Genomic DNA, 17,756 nt, shown 5'->3' on the forward strand with positions numbered 1-17,756 from the left:
CAAAACACAGCCCTGGACAGCCAAGGTAAGGCCAGCATCCCATGGCCTCTAAAACACCTTTGAAACCATAGCAGCATCACAGATAAGTAGCTGTCTCAAGACTGACTTAAAGGATGTCTGGATCAACAGACGAGCAGTAAGACTGCTGCAGAAATATAGCTGCTTTGCAAAGTTTTATCAGGATTAGTAATGATGGTGTGGGTGCCAGTGATTAGTAAAATCATGCTGCACCTGAATGCCTGAAGGGTAGAAGACCCTTGTATAAAACCACATTGAATAAATATTTATGCTTTGCACTTCTAAACTTTATGTTTTAGTTTATCCCCTGTTGCAGGGACTGGTTGCATGCTTTCCCAGACAATAGGTCTTTAAAGTAAAATGTCCAGCAGAAACATCAAGTGGGAGGCTCACTGGGAGGTTCGCCCCATATATCCCTGATTACCTGTACTCAGTGGGTTCATAAACTCAGGAAAAGCCAAAAAGTTTATTCTTTCTCAAAAGACTGTCTGAGACTTTATGTAAACTCCTGATTCTCTACCTCTTTCTACTCTGGTTGTGCCAAGTCTCACCTGCAGTGCCAGCCTGCCTTATGCTGGGGCTGTACTCACATTCTGAAGCAAGCACAGGGGTTCCCTTCAACATTTTAACCAGTTGTAATGTAGTCCTGGTACAGACTGGAATTAGCAACGCTGGCCCACCAGCCCTAACCCCTAACACAGCTGCCTCCAGCAGAGTTGACAAACCCTCCCTGGGCTGGAGGCAATCACAGCGCAGCTGGTCGCTCTTCAGCAGTCCTTTCCTTATATTTACATTTAGTGGCTCTTCTACACTATTTAAAACCCAAAAATCCAGAACTAATCCAGTGGGCAAGTACTCTGGCTGACGAGATGGACCGTCCCAGTGAGGGGCCACATCCCAAATCCATGCCATGCCATAGGTCCCAGCCTTCCCACTGCTACTCAACAGGGCACAGAGCCATAGCTCTGGCAGAGCCTCCTACAGCTGGCAGAGGAGGAGCAGGGGCACAAAGGGTGGCTGTTTTCTCTGCAGTGCTCCCTGTCCTGTCCCTCAGCACGGCGTGGGAAGGCACAGGCCCCGCCAGGACCCGGCTAAGGCAGGCCAGGCCAGGTCTGTGCTCCGTGCCCAGCGGGCAGCAAGGGCTGGGCTGGCACTGGAGCCCTGTCCAGCCACAGCATCCTGCCACAGGGCAGCACCCCAGCACCCTGGCAGTCCCACACTGGAATGCCTCGTGATTCCCCACGCCCAGCTACTGCAAACACCAAAGGCCTCAGCAGATACCTCTGCGATTTTGAACTCTCACACTCTGATTAAAGACTTGTGAAATAGAAGCTAAAATTGCAGATGCAAGTAACAACAAGGCAGAGAGCTAGGGGTGGAGACTTATCTTCCAAACACACACATATATTTGAAGAGCATCACTAGCAAGCCTAAGCAAGGGGAAACTGTTACTTAGCAAAACCCCCCTGATTTCCCAGAGTTTCTGGGTGTACCTAGGACAAGGAAGTCAAAGTAACAGGTAGGTGGAACAAAGAAACTTGTAGAGCTGAAACAGGGACAAGAAATACAATCAGAGATTAAATTATAGGCAAAAAGAAAGGAACTACCTATGTATGGAAATAAAAATAAGAGATAAGAACTTGGGATCCTAGTTGCTATGAGAACAAAGGCAACCAGGACTGAAAATGTTCAAGAACTCCTCCACTTTTTCTTCTGGTAGCTTTCCAGCACACTTTTCCCTTAAATGACAGGACATGAGCTCATGTAGAACACAAGATTTACAGGAAGTCTGCAGGATGCTGAATAAACTTCAGAAAATAGAAAATAGTTTCAGAGCATAAAGGGACCTCCACGGGACCAACAAGACCTACAGAAAGGCCAATGTGGATAAATGTTCTGATGAGTCCATACCCAGAGGCACATAGCATACATGCTACCAAGAATAGCTTCTCTTTTCAGATGACTGGCCACACAAACAACAGCAATAAAAGCATGGGGAAAAGTCTACACAAAAAGCCTGTGTGAAGAAGCAAGAACTCACTTCAGTTTCAGCTGTCGCATATATTCCTCTCAGTGCCTCTGAGCTTGCACGTGTTGTTGAGGTCAAACTAGGAGGGAAAGAAGACAGTGTCAAAGCCCTGGGCATAACTACAGCCCCAACAGGGGAACTCTTCAACATCACAGCAAAAATAAATAGTCAACTCCCATGTCTCAGCCAAGCATTTGCCTGCATGCTATGATCAAGCACTAAGTATGTGAGAAGTTTGTCCTGCACTAGGTAGAAACCAGCCTGGCAGATGGCCACTGGCCAGCTCACACTGAATCATGAGCTTAAAAGTAGGTCACTCCAGAAAGGTGGTAAATTCACCATCTGACAGCAGCAAAATCTAAGTGCTCCAATTTGCAAGCCAGAAGAGATCTCCCCTGCTGTGCACAACCAGTGCATTTATACTCAGTTCACAGCCATCGCTTTGGCTCAGCATTTCTGTAAAGGCTTTGCCAGCAAGCTCACAGGTCTCTGGCAGCCAGTTTTCAAAAGTAAATTACCAGCAACTGTTGTCAGTGTACCAGTTCCTAGAAATTACTTTCTTGCATGACTGCAGTTATCTGTGGGGGAATCTTTTCTAATTTCTCCTGACAGAAAACACTTCTTGCCCTGTCCTGCTCTTTCAGGATGTGAAATGCAAACTTCCCATTACCCACAGGAAGGCCTTGGTGTACAGACTGAGCTTTGGCAAGCAATGCTTCAAAGCACACCCCCTGAAGGTATTCTTACCTCCCCAGCTACATGGTACAGTTCAGTGGTAGGCTACATTAATATTGTCTGTGTGCTAAAACACCTCCCTGATGCAGTGTAAGTGCCCTTCTAACATGAACTAGATCCATGATATCCATATTTATCTATTTTGTATCAGAACAAAATGGAACATGTGTATTTGATAAAGAGAAGAATAAGTCTCTTGTTTTCACTTCATAAAAATATGAAGGGGTTTCTGAATGTGAATTTTGAAGTGGACTGATTCAATAGCAGAACCTGCTCAAAAATCTCCAGCAGACAGGCAGTGCTGTCTCCTGGCAAGCTGCACAGCCAAAATAAATGACACACCACCTTTCAATCACTGGCAACTCCCTGTCCCGGAGCATAACTTAATTTATTGAAGTGAGCTGCAATAATATAAGATGAGCATCAAAGGTGAGCAGCACAGGGCTTTTTTTAGAGCAGATCAATGGTAAATCCTGATGTCAATACTGTGGCAATCATTTTTTCAAAGGACACCCTAAACCCTCTCAACAGTTTATTTGTTTTAAAGACCTTCAAGGACAGTCATAGCTTCTGTCAGGAGGCTACAAAAATTTCAGATAAATTTTTCAGGTGAATGTAACTGTATAGAGCTTTAGAGTTCAACAATGAGATTACTTGGGATCACGGAGAGGTGGAATTTCTTTCCCTCTGCCTCTACATAAATTGCTCTATTTGATTTTAATGAAATATATTTGTTTCAAAAGCTGTATTATGTTGTTACATTTTTAGCTAAAACATCTAAAATTCTGAAGCTGAGGAAAATACAAACCTTCCAGCTCAGCTTTATTCCACACTTCTCTGTGACTTTGCATGAGGCCTGCTATAAGCCTTCACTCTTTGGACCACAACATTGCTTTTACAGAAAGGTAACTGCACAAACTCCCAGACTTACCAAGAATATAAAATGCAGCCAAACAGAATCGTAGTACCCAAGCCAGTAACCAGGTTTTCATCTCTGTGCAGGCCTTGACTGAATTCAGGTACACAGATTGTGATATTCCTGTTGTTTTCATCCAGGACTTCACAAACAAACAAACACAAAAAAAACCAATTTGCAGAGCTCATTTCATTCCATTTTAAAGTAGTCTTCAGACTGAAGGCTTTAACTGAATTTTTATTATCTGACAGTGGATAGATAAATTTCAGATATTTCTGTCTAGTTCTTAGAAAGATCACAGAGAAAAAATGGGTAAATCTAGTCTAGCAGACTCTGTGTTTCAGACAAAACTAAAAATGCAACTTAGTAGGGTACTAAAATTTCCTGTCTGATCACAACAACAAACAAGGGAAAAAACAACTGTTTCTGACCTAAGAAAGAGGAAGTTGGAAGTCTGCCAACACTTCACCCAAGACTACAAAACTATGTAAGACCAAGACAGTACAGACCTCAGACCAAAAATCTCTTTGACAGCAAGGGTGCCTTGAGGACAACTATGAAATCCATACACAGTAAAAAAAGGTAGTTGGTAGTTGCCCTGTTCTCAGTCAAATCAATGTTAGCTAAGTTCATGGCAAACATGAGCAACAGGGCTGGGACCCCACAGTAAGTACCAGCCCCTCACACATTCTCTAGCACATGCCACTGCGAAAGTTGACAACCAAATGTGGAGTCCTTACCACACAGATAGGCAAAGAAGGAGCATCTCTGAGAGCAGATGACAACTGTGAAAATTCTCAGGCATGGAAAGACAAGGAGGTCTGAAAGTGTGCTTGATGCATACTCTAACCAATGCAATAACCACACTTGAAATATATACAAGAAGAATTAGAATATTCACTTAACTGCTGAAGACTTTGTCTGTGACAAGCATGAAGCATGAAGGCATATGATTTAATTCCACATATTACTTTCTTGACCTTCTTCTTTTTACACTGTGGACAGGCTTTTGAGTAACTCAGATGCCTTCTAAATTCAACTTTATATTAATTCAAAACATGGCTAAAGTTCCATAAGTAAATCTTACACCTAAATATTGTCTGGTTTACTTCCTAACTCTAGAATACTCCCATGTGTATATCTGTACCTACACAAGTATGACAGACTTTTTCCCCTACCTTTCCCCTTTCTTCTTGAGAGATCTCTGTATAAACTTTTCCTTCCTGCCATAGGACTTATTTTCCTCTAGCTATTGTTGTTTCAGCTACTGAACACTTAAAAGTTGGGCAATAATAACGAAAGAGTGTACTAACTCAAACCAGAAAAATCTTCTCTAAGCGAAAAAAATGCTTCCAGTGAAAACATAAGAATCTGACATTTATTTGGGTAAAGGAAAGTTTGAATTGAGGCGTAAAGCCTTGCTCTGGTTTTGCTGTGTCAAGAACTTAAAACTCTAGTGAGTTCCATACTCCTGAACTGCAATACTAGTGGCTGAAAGGCAAGGGGAGTTCAAGAGCTCTGCTGAAGAACAGCACCATCTCAGCTGCAACATAACTCTGACACACAACTCCAAGTCCTTTCTTTGAATATTTCCTCTCAAAACAAAATACAAGTGGTGTTCAATTTTTTGCTTCATTAGGAGTCCAGGCCTACCCAGCAGACTAATTCTAGGAGGAAAAAGTGTCATATTAGTATCCACTTTGTTGGCCAGCACATGCTAACTGGACCTTGTAAACTTTTGGATGGAGCTGATCCTCCAGCTCCTTCTAGAGGAACCCAAGAGCCATTTGTTCCAACCCTCTCCTATCATGTGACCTAAGACATCATGTGTTTTGTCATACTCAGTATTAAGACAACGTGTACTTGTCACAGGAGGAATCGACTACAAGACTTTGTGAAATTTGTTCACAGGAAATGGTGCAACAGATGCAACTCATCCAAGGTAAGTGAAGTGCTCCTAGACCAAAGCATTTAACACCCAGGGAGAGTGCCAATTGCACAGTCTCTTGGCTGCACAGATTTATTGGTACCATTTGCAATTTTTTCTGTGAAGACCAAACCCAGCACTTCTGTATCCCTGAGTCTGTTAGTCCAGGTTTGCTAAATTCTTGCTTTTACTACACAACATGTTTAAAAGCATTTACATTGTGAAAAATGCATATTTTATGATTGGCATTTTGCAATCATTAAAACAAATATTATATGTGTTATGTTAAAAGGTATGCTGTATTAATTTTCTTAGGCTATAGCATAATGTTAAAATAGAAACTTTGCTATGTAAGATACTTTTTTGAAAGAGATGAATGAGGTACTCCCACTGAGATAGCAGCCACAGGACACCTAAATCTTTCAGAAAAAATAATTTATTGCTCTCTTATCAGAAGGAAACTAACATCTTCCCGTCTCATTCAGCCCTGAAGAGTCAGGATTAAGAGGAAGAAGTTGACATTGACCAGACAGAATCCTGTGTTTGAATGGAATTTATGCATCATGTATGAGGTGTATGAATACGCAACAGGATATTGTTTTCAAGGGTTAATCCTCTGTTAACTTGTGTCCTTCTTCGGGCTTATTCTGCCCAGAAAAAGATACCCAGACCATTCATAACTCTTTGTTCTTATTGTCTCATAATGTCGTAATCCTAATTGTCCAAATTTTTATTACTCCAACTTTATTACTATTTTTATAACAATTTTATTACTATTAAACTTTTAAAATTTTAAAAACAAGTGACTGGCATTTTTCACATACATGAAGCATTAGATAACTTACTTGTTTCTGGTGGTTTGCTGGATAGTGCTGAGAAAGTGAGGTACATGACATAGCAGCTGATGACTCCTGACTGCAGCAAGCCAGAATGGGGCTGGCCTTTACAAGAGTGAGGAAAATTAGTTATTTTTGTAGTCACTTTTGCAAACTGAAAAATAAATTTATATCTTTTAAAGAACAGCACACCAGTACTTTTTTTTTCACTTTAAGCAGTTAGTAAGTGTTTGAGGCAGTTAAGATACAGTTCCACTGTCCAATAAAGAGAAAAAAGTCTATCCCTTAGTTCTATGGGCTGTTTTAGGAAAGCATTAGTGATTCCTGTGTAAGAACCACCTCTGTGCTTTTGCAAAACAGAGCTGCTTTTCAAATGCTGCCACAATAATTTTATTTGCCTGTAAAATCTCTGTTGGAGTCACACTACTATTTTCAGCCCAATGTGTGCAAAATACTAACAGCAGACAAAGTATAAAATACTCCTGGTAACTCCACCAGGCCCAAACTTTACAAACAATAAATCCCAAGAATTCAAACGTAAATAGTAAAAGAGTAGTGAGTATGAGAGCTATCACAGCCAGACCTAGGTAAGTTTCACAACACAGTGGCAGCCATCAGCAGGTGGGTGTTCTCTACACTGTGTGCCTGATGGCACACCCAGAACGTCTCACACCTCTGCAGTTTCAGCAGTCAAGCTGACAAGGAGAAACCTAGCACAAGGCAGATAAAGAGTCAAGAGCAGCGCCAGCTCTGAGCTACCAGCAGACTTTGTGCCCAGACATGGCTGATGGCACACAAGTGGGGCAGCACCAAAGCCCAGGAGGAGAGCAGGCCCGGGGACTCACGGTTCTGGACGCAGGGCGAAATGGCCACCAGGGACACCAGGAGGCACAGGCCGCCGTTCACCCCGATCAGCACCTTGTTGTGCAGGCAGCCCTCCGGGCGCGTGTAGAACAGAGCCATGAGCACCAGGGCTGCCACGGCAATGGAGTACAGCGTGAGAGTCACCAGGGCAAGCAGGCCGTTCCACACCTGCTTGTGGTTTGCCCCGGCAGTCCTGCGGAGAGAGAGACAAGCATCCTATCTCTGTCTTCCCTTGCCCAGAACATAAAATTCTAACAGCTGAAGAGTTCATATCCTCAAAGACAAAAGACAGTGTTTCCTTTCCCAAAGCACGCCTGCGTCACTACACCAGCACAGATTCTTGCAAGGTTTCTACCCATGAAATAGAGGGAAACAATCCTTAGCATCCGTGTTTATCTTCTGTACTATCACAATCAGCTCCTTCTGATTATAATTTTAGCCCAGTAATTATAATAATTATAGCCCAGTGCTGACTCCCAGAACTCCCAGGAGTTCTCTGGGATCAGCCCATCAGCACGTCTCAGCTCAATATATCAGGGACTTCCTCAGCACCAACTCCAAGTACCCCAGGCTGGGCTAGCGAGTGGTGCTCTCCACACAATGAAACCAGAGGTTTATTGCTCATGGCATAGCCTCTCCTCTGCTCCTTGTACTACCTTGGAAGTTTTACTACTCTTTCACTCAAAAAGCCTCCTCTCTGTTTGAGTCTAACCAACGGACTCCCTCAGCTGAAGAATGGTTCATCTTGTTTTCCTTTCTTCACCTTCTAAACATCTCTTACAAAGCCCACCCAGGTTTAAAAGGAGCAACTAAAACAGCTGTTCTGAAAGAATGGGCTGTTTTGTAGATGGAAAGTCTTTTCACTGGGGTTTTTTTCCTGTGGTTTTGTGGAAACAGGATTCATTTTAAAAGACTATCTAATGTAAAGAGAGCTAAAGTTAAAAGCTGGTGCAGGAATTCTTTCATCCACAAAACACCAGCTACAGTAATTAGCACTAAAAATATCTGTGGTATAAGGAGTTCTCACCTCTTCCTCCCTGAAACAGGAATTTATCAAAGACGAAGGATTGCTAAAACTCTTTCTTAGCAGGTATTTTAATGAGAACAAGAAAGAGCTGCAAGAGTTTATAGAGGAGGAAATGTGAGACAGAAAGGGTGGAGGTGGAGGCAGAAGAATACATGTGAGAAGAAAACTTAAATATTTTAATTTGATGTGAGGCAAAGGGCTAGGACAGTAATAGAAAATATACTTGAACCAAAAATGAAGTCAATGCCCAAATATTGTATATCCAGGTTGATAATGGAATCTTGCCTATTTATATGACAAGAAAGAAGGTGAACACAAATTAGCAGTCTTCATTTGAGAAAGAAAATTGACGTGCATTAAGCTGACATAGACAAAGCAGGATTTCTCAGTTCACAACTTTGCACATGGTTTCACTATTACATTTTTGCAACTCCAGTTTTATTCTCTTGCACCACTCCACTTAGCAGATGTATTTTCATATAAAATATATAATAACTTTAAAGTAAGAAATTTTTGCATCCAGACACACTACTACTTAACAGAAGACAAGCAGTTCAGGTAAGAATAAACCAGCAGAGTAGAAGTGAGCAATAAGGAAACATTTCTGTTGGGCAAGGAGAAGGTAGATGAATAAATTATGAACAGGTCTGATTCAAGTGTCTGCTTTCAAAAATTACATCCAAGACACAACTACATTCTTCGTTACGAGAAAAATATTGGTCAGGAGTCCATCAGAATTTTAGGGAAATAACTGCTTTCCCAACACATACCAATTTTTATTCCACTTGTGTGCGAACTCAACCAGCAGGATGAGCTGAATGGCAATGAAAAGGAACCCTCCTGTTGCTCCCACATAGCGCCAGGCTGCAAGGCAGAGAGGCAGAAAATAGGTCAAACACCCTTCCCTTGAGAGAAAATGGATTTATTGTCTATGCGGTGAAGCTGTTAATGTGGTTGAATATCTCAAGCTTAACAAATGTAGCAGGAGATTTCAGATGAAAGGCCAGCTCAGTTAACTCAAGATTAGCTCCCTTATGAATTCAGCTTGCAACCCGCTACATTTTCAATATAATCATGTCAGGACAGCTACTGGGTTTCCCTAACCTAGAAAATTTTGTGGAACCTATGAGTTACTACGTTAAGACAGAAAATACTGAAACCTTTATTTGTGACTCACAGAAAGGAGGTGGTGTGAAGGCTTTCCACAGGAATCTAAACCCTGAAATTGAAGGTACTGGAACCCAGTCTTTACTAAAACCGGCAATTTCTTCTCCTCCAGATTCCAGTACCACAGAAAAACAAAGGTGGGGTTTATCTATTCACAAATGCTGTTCCGAGCCACTCCCAAGGAACACTTAGTATTCACTGACTGGTTTTAGGACAGGTTATTTGGGTACTTAACTGTTGACCTATATATACTGCATTTGGGCAGCTGCTTGGATGCTTTAGACAACAGATTTCTTACATGCAACATCAGAATACCTATTTTAATTTTTAGCTGTATATACAGCTTGTGCTGCTCTGCAGTACACAGCCTACAAATTACTCCAGGTGTGCAACTGATTTCAATGAAGAAAAGACCAAGGAAGTGCATTAGCAATATTCAGCCATATCCTTCCATTGTGCTTTCCTTTTGAAAAAAGCCTGTGTAAGTTAAGTGGAAGGATGGAACAGTCAGGGCTCATTTCCATTAACAGTTGATGTAGAGATTTTTATTTTCTTACTCTATCATAAGCTCATTATTTAAAAACAAGCAAGAATGTCATTGTCTGGTTTGCTAAACATATTGCATGCACTTGACAAGCTTCTTCAAACATACAAAACAAAAAACAAGATGAAGTTATTCTGTAAAAAAGTACATAAAAACCGGCAGGGCACAAAGTGGCATGTGTATTAGGGAAAGGGAGAGTAGGAAAGGTCAGATCACCAATGGAGTGAATAATTAAACAGACTCTCCTGATCTCCCTCGGCCACGGTATACTGCAGACATTTATGGATCAATCAAAATTAAGATCAGCATAGCCAGGGTGGATTTAGCACTACAACCCACAGAAACCTACTGCTTGCACATAATCTTCCTCCTCCATGATTAACAAACTGCTTGGGAAACATGGCAAGAGATTTTATTTTTCAAGAAAAAAAGAAGCAGTTGGGAGAATGACCCTCTCCCTCTAAAAAAAAAACCTAAACAAAACCAAGCAACCAAAAGACAGTGTAAGTTTCTTGAAAGGAGGGGAGAAAATCCCACAAACATATCATACCCAAACCATCTGCAAATTTCAAATTCAGGGGCAGACTAGAGGTCAGTTTAGCAGCAGTTGCAGAATACAGCTTTGGAGTGAAAAGTCATGAGCTAGTTTGGGAAAGAAAGCTTGTAGTGCTGTATCTCCAGACTACATTAGACTGCTGTTGAGAATCAGCACAGAAAAATTCTGTTTCTCCTCTTCTGCAAACACATCAGTTCCTGAAGATGTTTCACCATGACAAGGGTCACTTGCAAAGACGACAGGCAGTCTCACCTGCTCACGGGTACAAGGCATAGCACTACATCTACATCTAATCCAAACAGAATGGGTCCTAAGGACAAACACATACAGCCAGGCCACAGCTTCAGAGAGGACATGGAAGAGAGCCTCCAACTGAGCCAGGGCCAAACAAACAGACAGCAAAAGCAAGAAGCTGAATTATAACTGTCAGTGGTTTACTTGTAGTGGTTTTTACTTTAGTTTCCCAGAGTACTGTGCTCATAGTCTGCCTGCCCACTCGATTCTCTTCCTCATGTTTCTCCTCCCTCCTGCCCTTTTAAACATCCTGGCTAGAGCAGATGGGCGTTGAGAACAAGGTAACCAAGCAAGTCTTTGTGGAAGCAAGCAGCATACACACCTGCTCCTTTGCTCTACTGATCCCATCCCATTCCCCATCACCTGTTCAGACCCAGCAGCTCAAGTGCTTACAAGGACCTGCAAGATGTACTTACTGCAAATGGAGGAGAACAAACTCCTCTTGGTATCACCAGGATTTTTGCTCCTAGCCCACAAGATTTCTGTGATAAACTCCCCTCCCAGCTGGTACTTCAGTACTGGGCTAGCACCAGCATGCCTGTGCCCTGCCAGCATTCCTTCCAAAACTGGAAATGCTTCTGATATGGCATCCTCAGCAGAGCACATGTACCAGGGCCCAAGAACTCTAATTTTACTTTACTGCATGTACACCCCCAACCTGAAAACTAACAACATCCCAAATTCTTTTGGGGCACTGCAAGTTTGCAGTGCCCAGCAGTGCCCAGCAGGTTACTGTGCCTCCTGGAGCACTGGCATCTCTCCACTGTGCAGCCTCACTGCTGCACTATGCCAGAGCTACCCTGCACAAGCCAAACTAATAAGCAGCTCTGTGCTCTTGAGTGAACAACTCCTTCTGCACCATTATAGTTGCATATTTCTTAAAGAACTGGCAAGAATTCCTGAAGAATTGCTGCAGTGGTATCATTACCTACCACTTTGGCCTGCTCTTGGTCAGAAAAAAAACATGCTGCTCCCTGCACATTCACATGAAGACCATGTAGTTTGCACATACAGCGCTCCCCCCAAACACTGGTTTTGCATCTGGCCTGTAAAGGCTTTACTTGAAGAAACAAGGCAATATTCATGTTGATCAGACTTCTCAGATTTCTAACCAGTCACAAGATAGTAGAGAATGAACCAGCATAACAAAAATAAGAGGACATACCATTGAGGAAAGTGTCCTGATCAGGAATGAAGAAGGCTCCTGAGCACATTGCTGCCAGAATTATAAGTTTGATAAGCCAGAATCTGTATGAGAGAAAAAAACCATCTGGTTGTAATAGGAATTAGAGATTTTCAGCTTTAGTACCTCAAGAAATCTTTATTTAAAGAGTAACGAGGAAAAAAAACCATCCTTTGATGACTGATTACCACTTTACTTAGTTTTCACTTGACCACATTATTTCTAAAAATAAGAGCAAAGTGAAGATTTTTGATTTGTGGGTTTTTTTTCTGCCTAGTAATACATCTAAGTAGAAAGTTTGCGGCACAAATTTGTGAAGAGATGTTAAAATTAGAGTGGAGATGTTAAAATGTTAGATGTTAAAATTAGGCAATCAAATAAAAAACTCACCCATTATGAATGTATGCTCGGCAACTTTTGCTGTTGTTAATTTTGATGGTGAACAAGAAGAATAAAAAGAAGAAACAGGCCATTCCAAAACAGACTTTGTACACTGCAGAGTATCCCACCAGCTTCTCACACATCTCACCCGCCTGAATACCCTTGCACATCTGCTTGTAGAAGGGAATCTGAAAAGCAGAACACATTATATATAAACTGTTAGAAAGGACACAAAGCACACATAAGCATGTCTATGTCTGGGCACCACTGACTTTTCACTGGCTTCATTTAATACCTTTGACTTTTGACATCCCTTCAGCCTGGATTTCAGGGTTCAGGGGATATAATAAAATCCGAAACATAAGGGACTGAACTCTTCCAGAGCCTTCTCTCAATTCTTTACAGATCCCTTGGGGTACAAGTCCACTTTCCTTCAGCTCTCCTGGTTCATGCCATTACTGCTTATTCCCTCACCCTAGGGACCTTCTCCCTTCTTCCCACGCTGTACAGCAAGAGACTCTGATTGCTTCAGTAATTCAGCTTACGTGAGACACACCAGGGGCTTGTGCTGCCCTGGCTGCAAAGGCAGACTGAAACACACCCAAGTGTCACAGGGGCAGCAGCCACCCTCCTCTCCATCACTGCTTCTGACAGGGAGCTGTGCCAGATGACCCGATTTTGTTTTAAATTAACAGGAAGATGGAATATTCCTGCCTCTCTTGACTCATTAAATATTTGCTTTTGAGGCCTTTCCCCGCAAAGGGGAAAACAAACAGCTGCACATTGTGGCTTCAGTTGCACCACAGGAATATGATGCTGGGTGCTCAGAAAAACAGGTCTTGTGGCCAGGACCCACTGCTGTGAGGCACCTCTGTGTAGACATGGGCTCCTCACAGCCAGAGAACCATTCAGCTGCACAGAAACATAGGAATTTAATTAGAAAACCACTATCCATTTCAAAGAAAAAAAGGGCCTCTCTGTGTGCTTACAGCCTTCAGCTAAGGCTGGTAAGACCAGTTGAACAGCATTATTAAACCCTCCGGAGTTGACTGCTGCTATCCATGCAGGTGACTGGAGGATAGAGAAGCCAATGTGCAGCAGGACACAGCATGCACAAATCAACAGCTATGGCAAAGGAAACCCCTTTATTCAGCAAGCAGGTCAGTACACAAAGCCATGACAATGAAAGAATAACAGGGTCTGCAGGCTAGCCATCAGACAGCATTCCCAGCTGGGTAGAAAGTCCTTGAGATTCAGGAAACAAGTGATAAACAAGTAAACTGCCAGCTTCCAGCACCAGGCTCTGAAAGCCTACCTCTCTCAGCAGGGCATGCAACTCCAATCCATGTTCCAGGACTCCAAACCAGTCAGGGGCTCAACAACCCTCCTAGCAGTTTCTCAAAAAGAGGAGCTCACTGCAGCACTTGTGGCTGAGCTGAGGATAGCAGACCTAACTACAATTTGGAACTGATTTTTTGGTGAGCTAGAACCAGACGAGGAGACGAAAACTGCTGTTTCATCACCAACAGCACAGCTCTGTGGTGTTACAAGAAGGGACTCAAGCTGGGCCACTCCAAGCTGCTCCTTCAGCAGTAACTCAGAGATTAGCAGCCTCTGCATAAAGAAGCTGGACATTAAAGTAGCTGTGGCTAACCTGCATCCAAGAGCACGTTAGCTTTTTTTGAAAGCTCCTGAGAAATTGTCTGGAGCATCAGCAACACTTTTCCCAGGTCTTGGAAAGCAATGAAATGTCTGACTGGGAAAATATGCCAGCATCCAAAATGAGCAAATGGATTGAATGGAATAATTATGAGAGCTCTCAAAGCTACAGTGATGCCAGGGCAAGCCAAGGGGTCACAACAATGCCAGGGAAAGCAACTGGGCTATCAATTAATGCTTTCCTGTTCTTTGCTTATAATAACCATCAACCAGGAAAGGTTAGAAAACAGCATAATATTGAACTAAAAATATTTCTGGGAAAATTACCTATTTGTTTGACATCCATGATAGTACTCACCAAGGAGACAGATTTTTACAAGATCTGTTCACTTTACTTACAAGACTTTCAGAACAAAACACAACAAAACAAAAATATCACAGAACCTGATTAACTGACTAGCTAATCAGAAACAGATCTATGGGTAGCCATAAATAGGCACCTTCTTTAATTGCATAGGTTTCTACAGAAATCTTGATGGGATTTTTGAACCTATACATTCTTTCCTCCTGTAAGTATTAACTTCATTACAGGTCTGGCTGAGAGAAAATGGATGGATTCACAAGAACAATAGCTCAGTTTGCCCTACATAAGCAACAAAGAGTTTAGCCACCATGTAGTATTCACCACACTAAGCAGTAAAAAGTGATGGCCACAGAAACAGTCCCATGAGACTGAATGGTCTTTTAGGAGACCCATGGTCCTGAAGGAACAAAACAAGAATAAAACCAAACTCTTGGAGACCTTAACAGGTGCAACACACAAGCACAGTGCTGGGAGCAACAGGACTGGCGCAATAAAAACAGTATGTTTTTGTGAAAGGATGGTCTATTGCTGGGAACAATGTATCAAGGCTTATGTGACTTCAATGATAGACAAAAAAGACTAAAGTTTCTTTTCAATCTATATCTCTGAAACATGTTCAGCTGCTGAGAAGGCTGCCCACCCATGTGCTTTACCATGCTGGGTATTTTCGACAGCCATTAAGTCACATATTTGTAATTTGCCAAGATACAGTGAAATAGCTACTTTTGTACCTTTAAAAGCAGCAGTAGTTAAACTCTTTGGCCTCGGAGCAGAGGACAAAGCATTCTTGTTGCAGAAACTCAGTATCCGCTCCAATAACATGAACGCCTCAGCTGCTGTGCAAGCAATGATGTTATCACAGCAAAGCTGGCCATCTTCCAGCACGCACTGCAGCCCTCAGAGGTGATCAACATCTGAGCAGCATCTACAGAAACACGATGTCCTGAACTTGCTCTCCTCTCAGAGCAAGCTGCAAGCACACAGAACCACCGTGGTGCCTGGCCAGCCCCAGATGGGGTCTGTCAGCACCTGAATGTGCGAGTGCAGGAGTGTGGCAAAGCACATCCCAGGGGAACAGCAAGGGAGAAATGTGCAGAAACAGCCCTGGAGGACCCTGCTTCCACCTGGATGTCCTCTTCCAAGGAGGGAGAATATGGCAGGCAAACTTCGTTAAGGATGCATGAGTGAAAATCTATGTAGGTGGGAAAAAGGGCAAAAATCCCCACGTAAAATCACCTGTCCTGAGCAGCTGAGAAATTAAATAAAAAACCAAGAAATAATCAGATCAGAACACATCATCATGAATCTATGGCTAAATTCTTATCAGAAATATGCAAAGGGCATCTGCACTCAGAACCCTTATTTTTGGTAGCATATTTGGTGTTTAACATGCAATAATGCAGCTAAGAGCCAAGACATAAACCTAGCAGGGGAAATAAGCCTGAAAGTATGTTTTGCTGGAACATGTGACGACCTTGTACTGAAATGCTTTCACACAACTAAACTGAGGGTTACTGGTGTTCATTTTCCTGAAAATGTATTTCTTATTTTTCTTTTCATTAACTAAGTAGGACATGGATATTTTTAGACTGAAACCATTAGTTTTGAAAGAGCTTTAACATTAAAAATTTAAATTTTAAAAAAACTAAACATTTTTTTGAGAGACCAAAACAATTCTTTCCCTTTTCTTCTCTAAATTATCATTTCCAAGCCTGTAAAATGGAATTTTTTGCTTCAACAGAACACATGTGAGTAAAGCTGTATCTGTTTTTTTAAAAAACAGCGTAACAGGAAAAAAGAAATAATATATGGATCAAGGTATAGAAGCACAATATGCAGTGTAATTCCATATTGGTCTTTTCTGTATTTCTGTCCCTGTCACTGGGCTCACATGTCTTGATTGGTGAATACCCAGTCTTTTGCCTTGATATGCAAAATTGCTATTGCAAAATCTATTTTACATTTTACTATCTGAAATTTTTCTGCAAATAACCACCAACTTCTTCCCCGTTCCTCCACTGCCTCTTGCTTCTTTCCCCAGAGGTCTACTACTGTATACTTGGGAACGTACAGCAAAACAACCAAAGAGAAAAAAACACCTCTCACTGACAAACGAGAGATTCCTTCCATGTAAGATCAGCATGAGTATTTGAACTAGTAAAGGAGACACATGGTTCCTTGCCAAGATTACAGCTCCAAAAAGGACTGCACTACAATTTGAGATTTGACATTCTTTACCTAAATACAATTAACAAAAAATCTGATTAAAATTAATCAAAATCTGTTTTCTCTCAAAAAAAAAAAAAAAAAAAAAAGGAAAAAAAAAAAGAAAAAAAAAAGAAAAATAAAAAGGAAAAAAAGAGAGGGTGAGGTCCCAAAAGTATCATGCAAAGCATTTGCTTACAGTCTGGCTTCAGGAGCTGGGAGTGTTCCATGACCCGGCCAAAAGCAAAGGAATCAGTAAGTGCATAGCACTTCAAAACACAGCTCATCACTGAGAAGCTGAGACTGGTTAGTCTGGATAAGTATTTCCAAGGTGCACTCTATCAAAACTGTGCTGAATTAGCATCAGGGGTCTTTGAACTCTTAACAGCCCTGAACATAATTATTAAATTAGAAAGCAGATAAAGAAAGCCTACTTTCAGATGGTCCATTTCCCATTCAAAAACATCAAATGCTCTAAACTAAGACAGTGATTATCCTTCCACTTCAAGCTAACAGCTACCCTTTGTGTCATTTCTTCCCACACTGAGCTTTCAGGACTATGAACTGGAAAAGAAATTTGGCAATACTGAAAAGCATGTTGTTGAAGGCTTCTTGAATCACTTCTCTGTTGGATAAAGAGTATTTTTTGTTAGGGATACAAGCTGCATTAAAACCACACTACTGATGGAAAAGAACTTTATGAAATTTGGATATAAGCACATAATTTGTCTCCCACACACTTAAGTTCCTTGGGTTATTCACTTTATTGCCAAGCTAAGCATCTAGTAAGTCAAAGCAATTCCTGGCAAGCGATTTCAGCACACACATGTTGAGCAGTTTTTAAGTCACAGCTTACAGGCAAGCATCACATCTGTCCTGGGTGCTCCTACGGGGTGGTCATCAACTTCTGGTGGCCTGGGGTAAAATGGGGCACTAGGATAACTCATGCAAAGTGCTATTAAATGAAAGAAAATTAGGACAGAACATACAAAGAAGGTACAATTGGAAGACAGAAGGGTCACAGGCAGCAGAGCACAGAAGCCCCCAGTCA

At 41.8% G+C, this 17,756-nt stretch overlaps 1 protein-coding gene across 1 annotated transcript in view; it reads right to left on the bottom strand.

The window, feature by feature from the left end:
* SERINC5 (serine incorporator 5) overlaps positions 1-17,756 on the bottom strand; it is a 35,071-nt gene that overhangs the window by 3,290 nt on the left and 14,025 nt on the right. Inside the window, exons 3-9 of the mRNA XM_058044097.1 lie at positions 12,487-12,665; positions 12,079-12,161; positions 9,123-9,216; positions 7,307-7,518; positions 6,471-6,566; positions 3,714-3,840; positions 2,060-2,126 (exon numbers count right to left, since the gene is read on the bottom strand). Of these exons, the coding sequence (XP_057900080.1) occupies positions 2,060-2,126; positions 3,714-3,840; positions 6,471-6,566; positions 7,307-7,518; positions 9,123-9,216; positions 12,079-12,161; positions 12,487-12,665 (858 nt within the window). The remainder of the gene's footprint in view (positions 1-2,059; positions 2,127-3,713; positions 3,841-6,470; positions 6,567-7,306; positions 7,519-9,122; positions 9,217-12,078; positions 12,162-12,486; positions 12,666-17,756) is intronic.

Source organism: Melospiza georgiana, chromosome Z (assembly GCF_028018845.1).
Source record: "Melospiza georgiana isolate bMelGeo1 chromosome Z, bMelGeo1.pri, whole genome shotgun sequence".
NCBI classification, from domain to species: domain Eukaryota; kingdom Metazoa; phylum Chordata; class Aves; order Passeriformes; family Passerellidae; genus Melospiza; species Melospiza georgiana.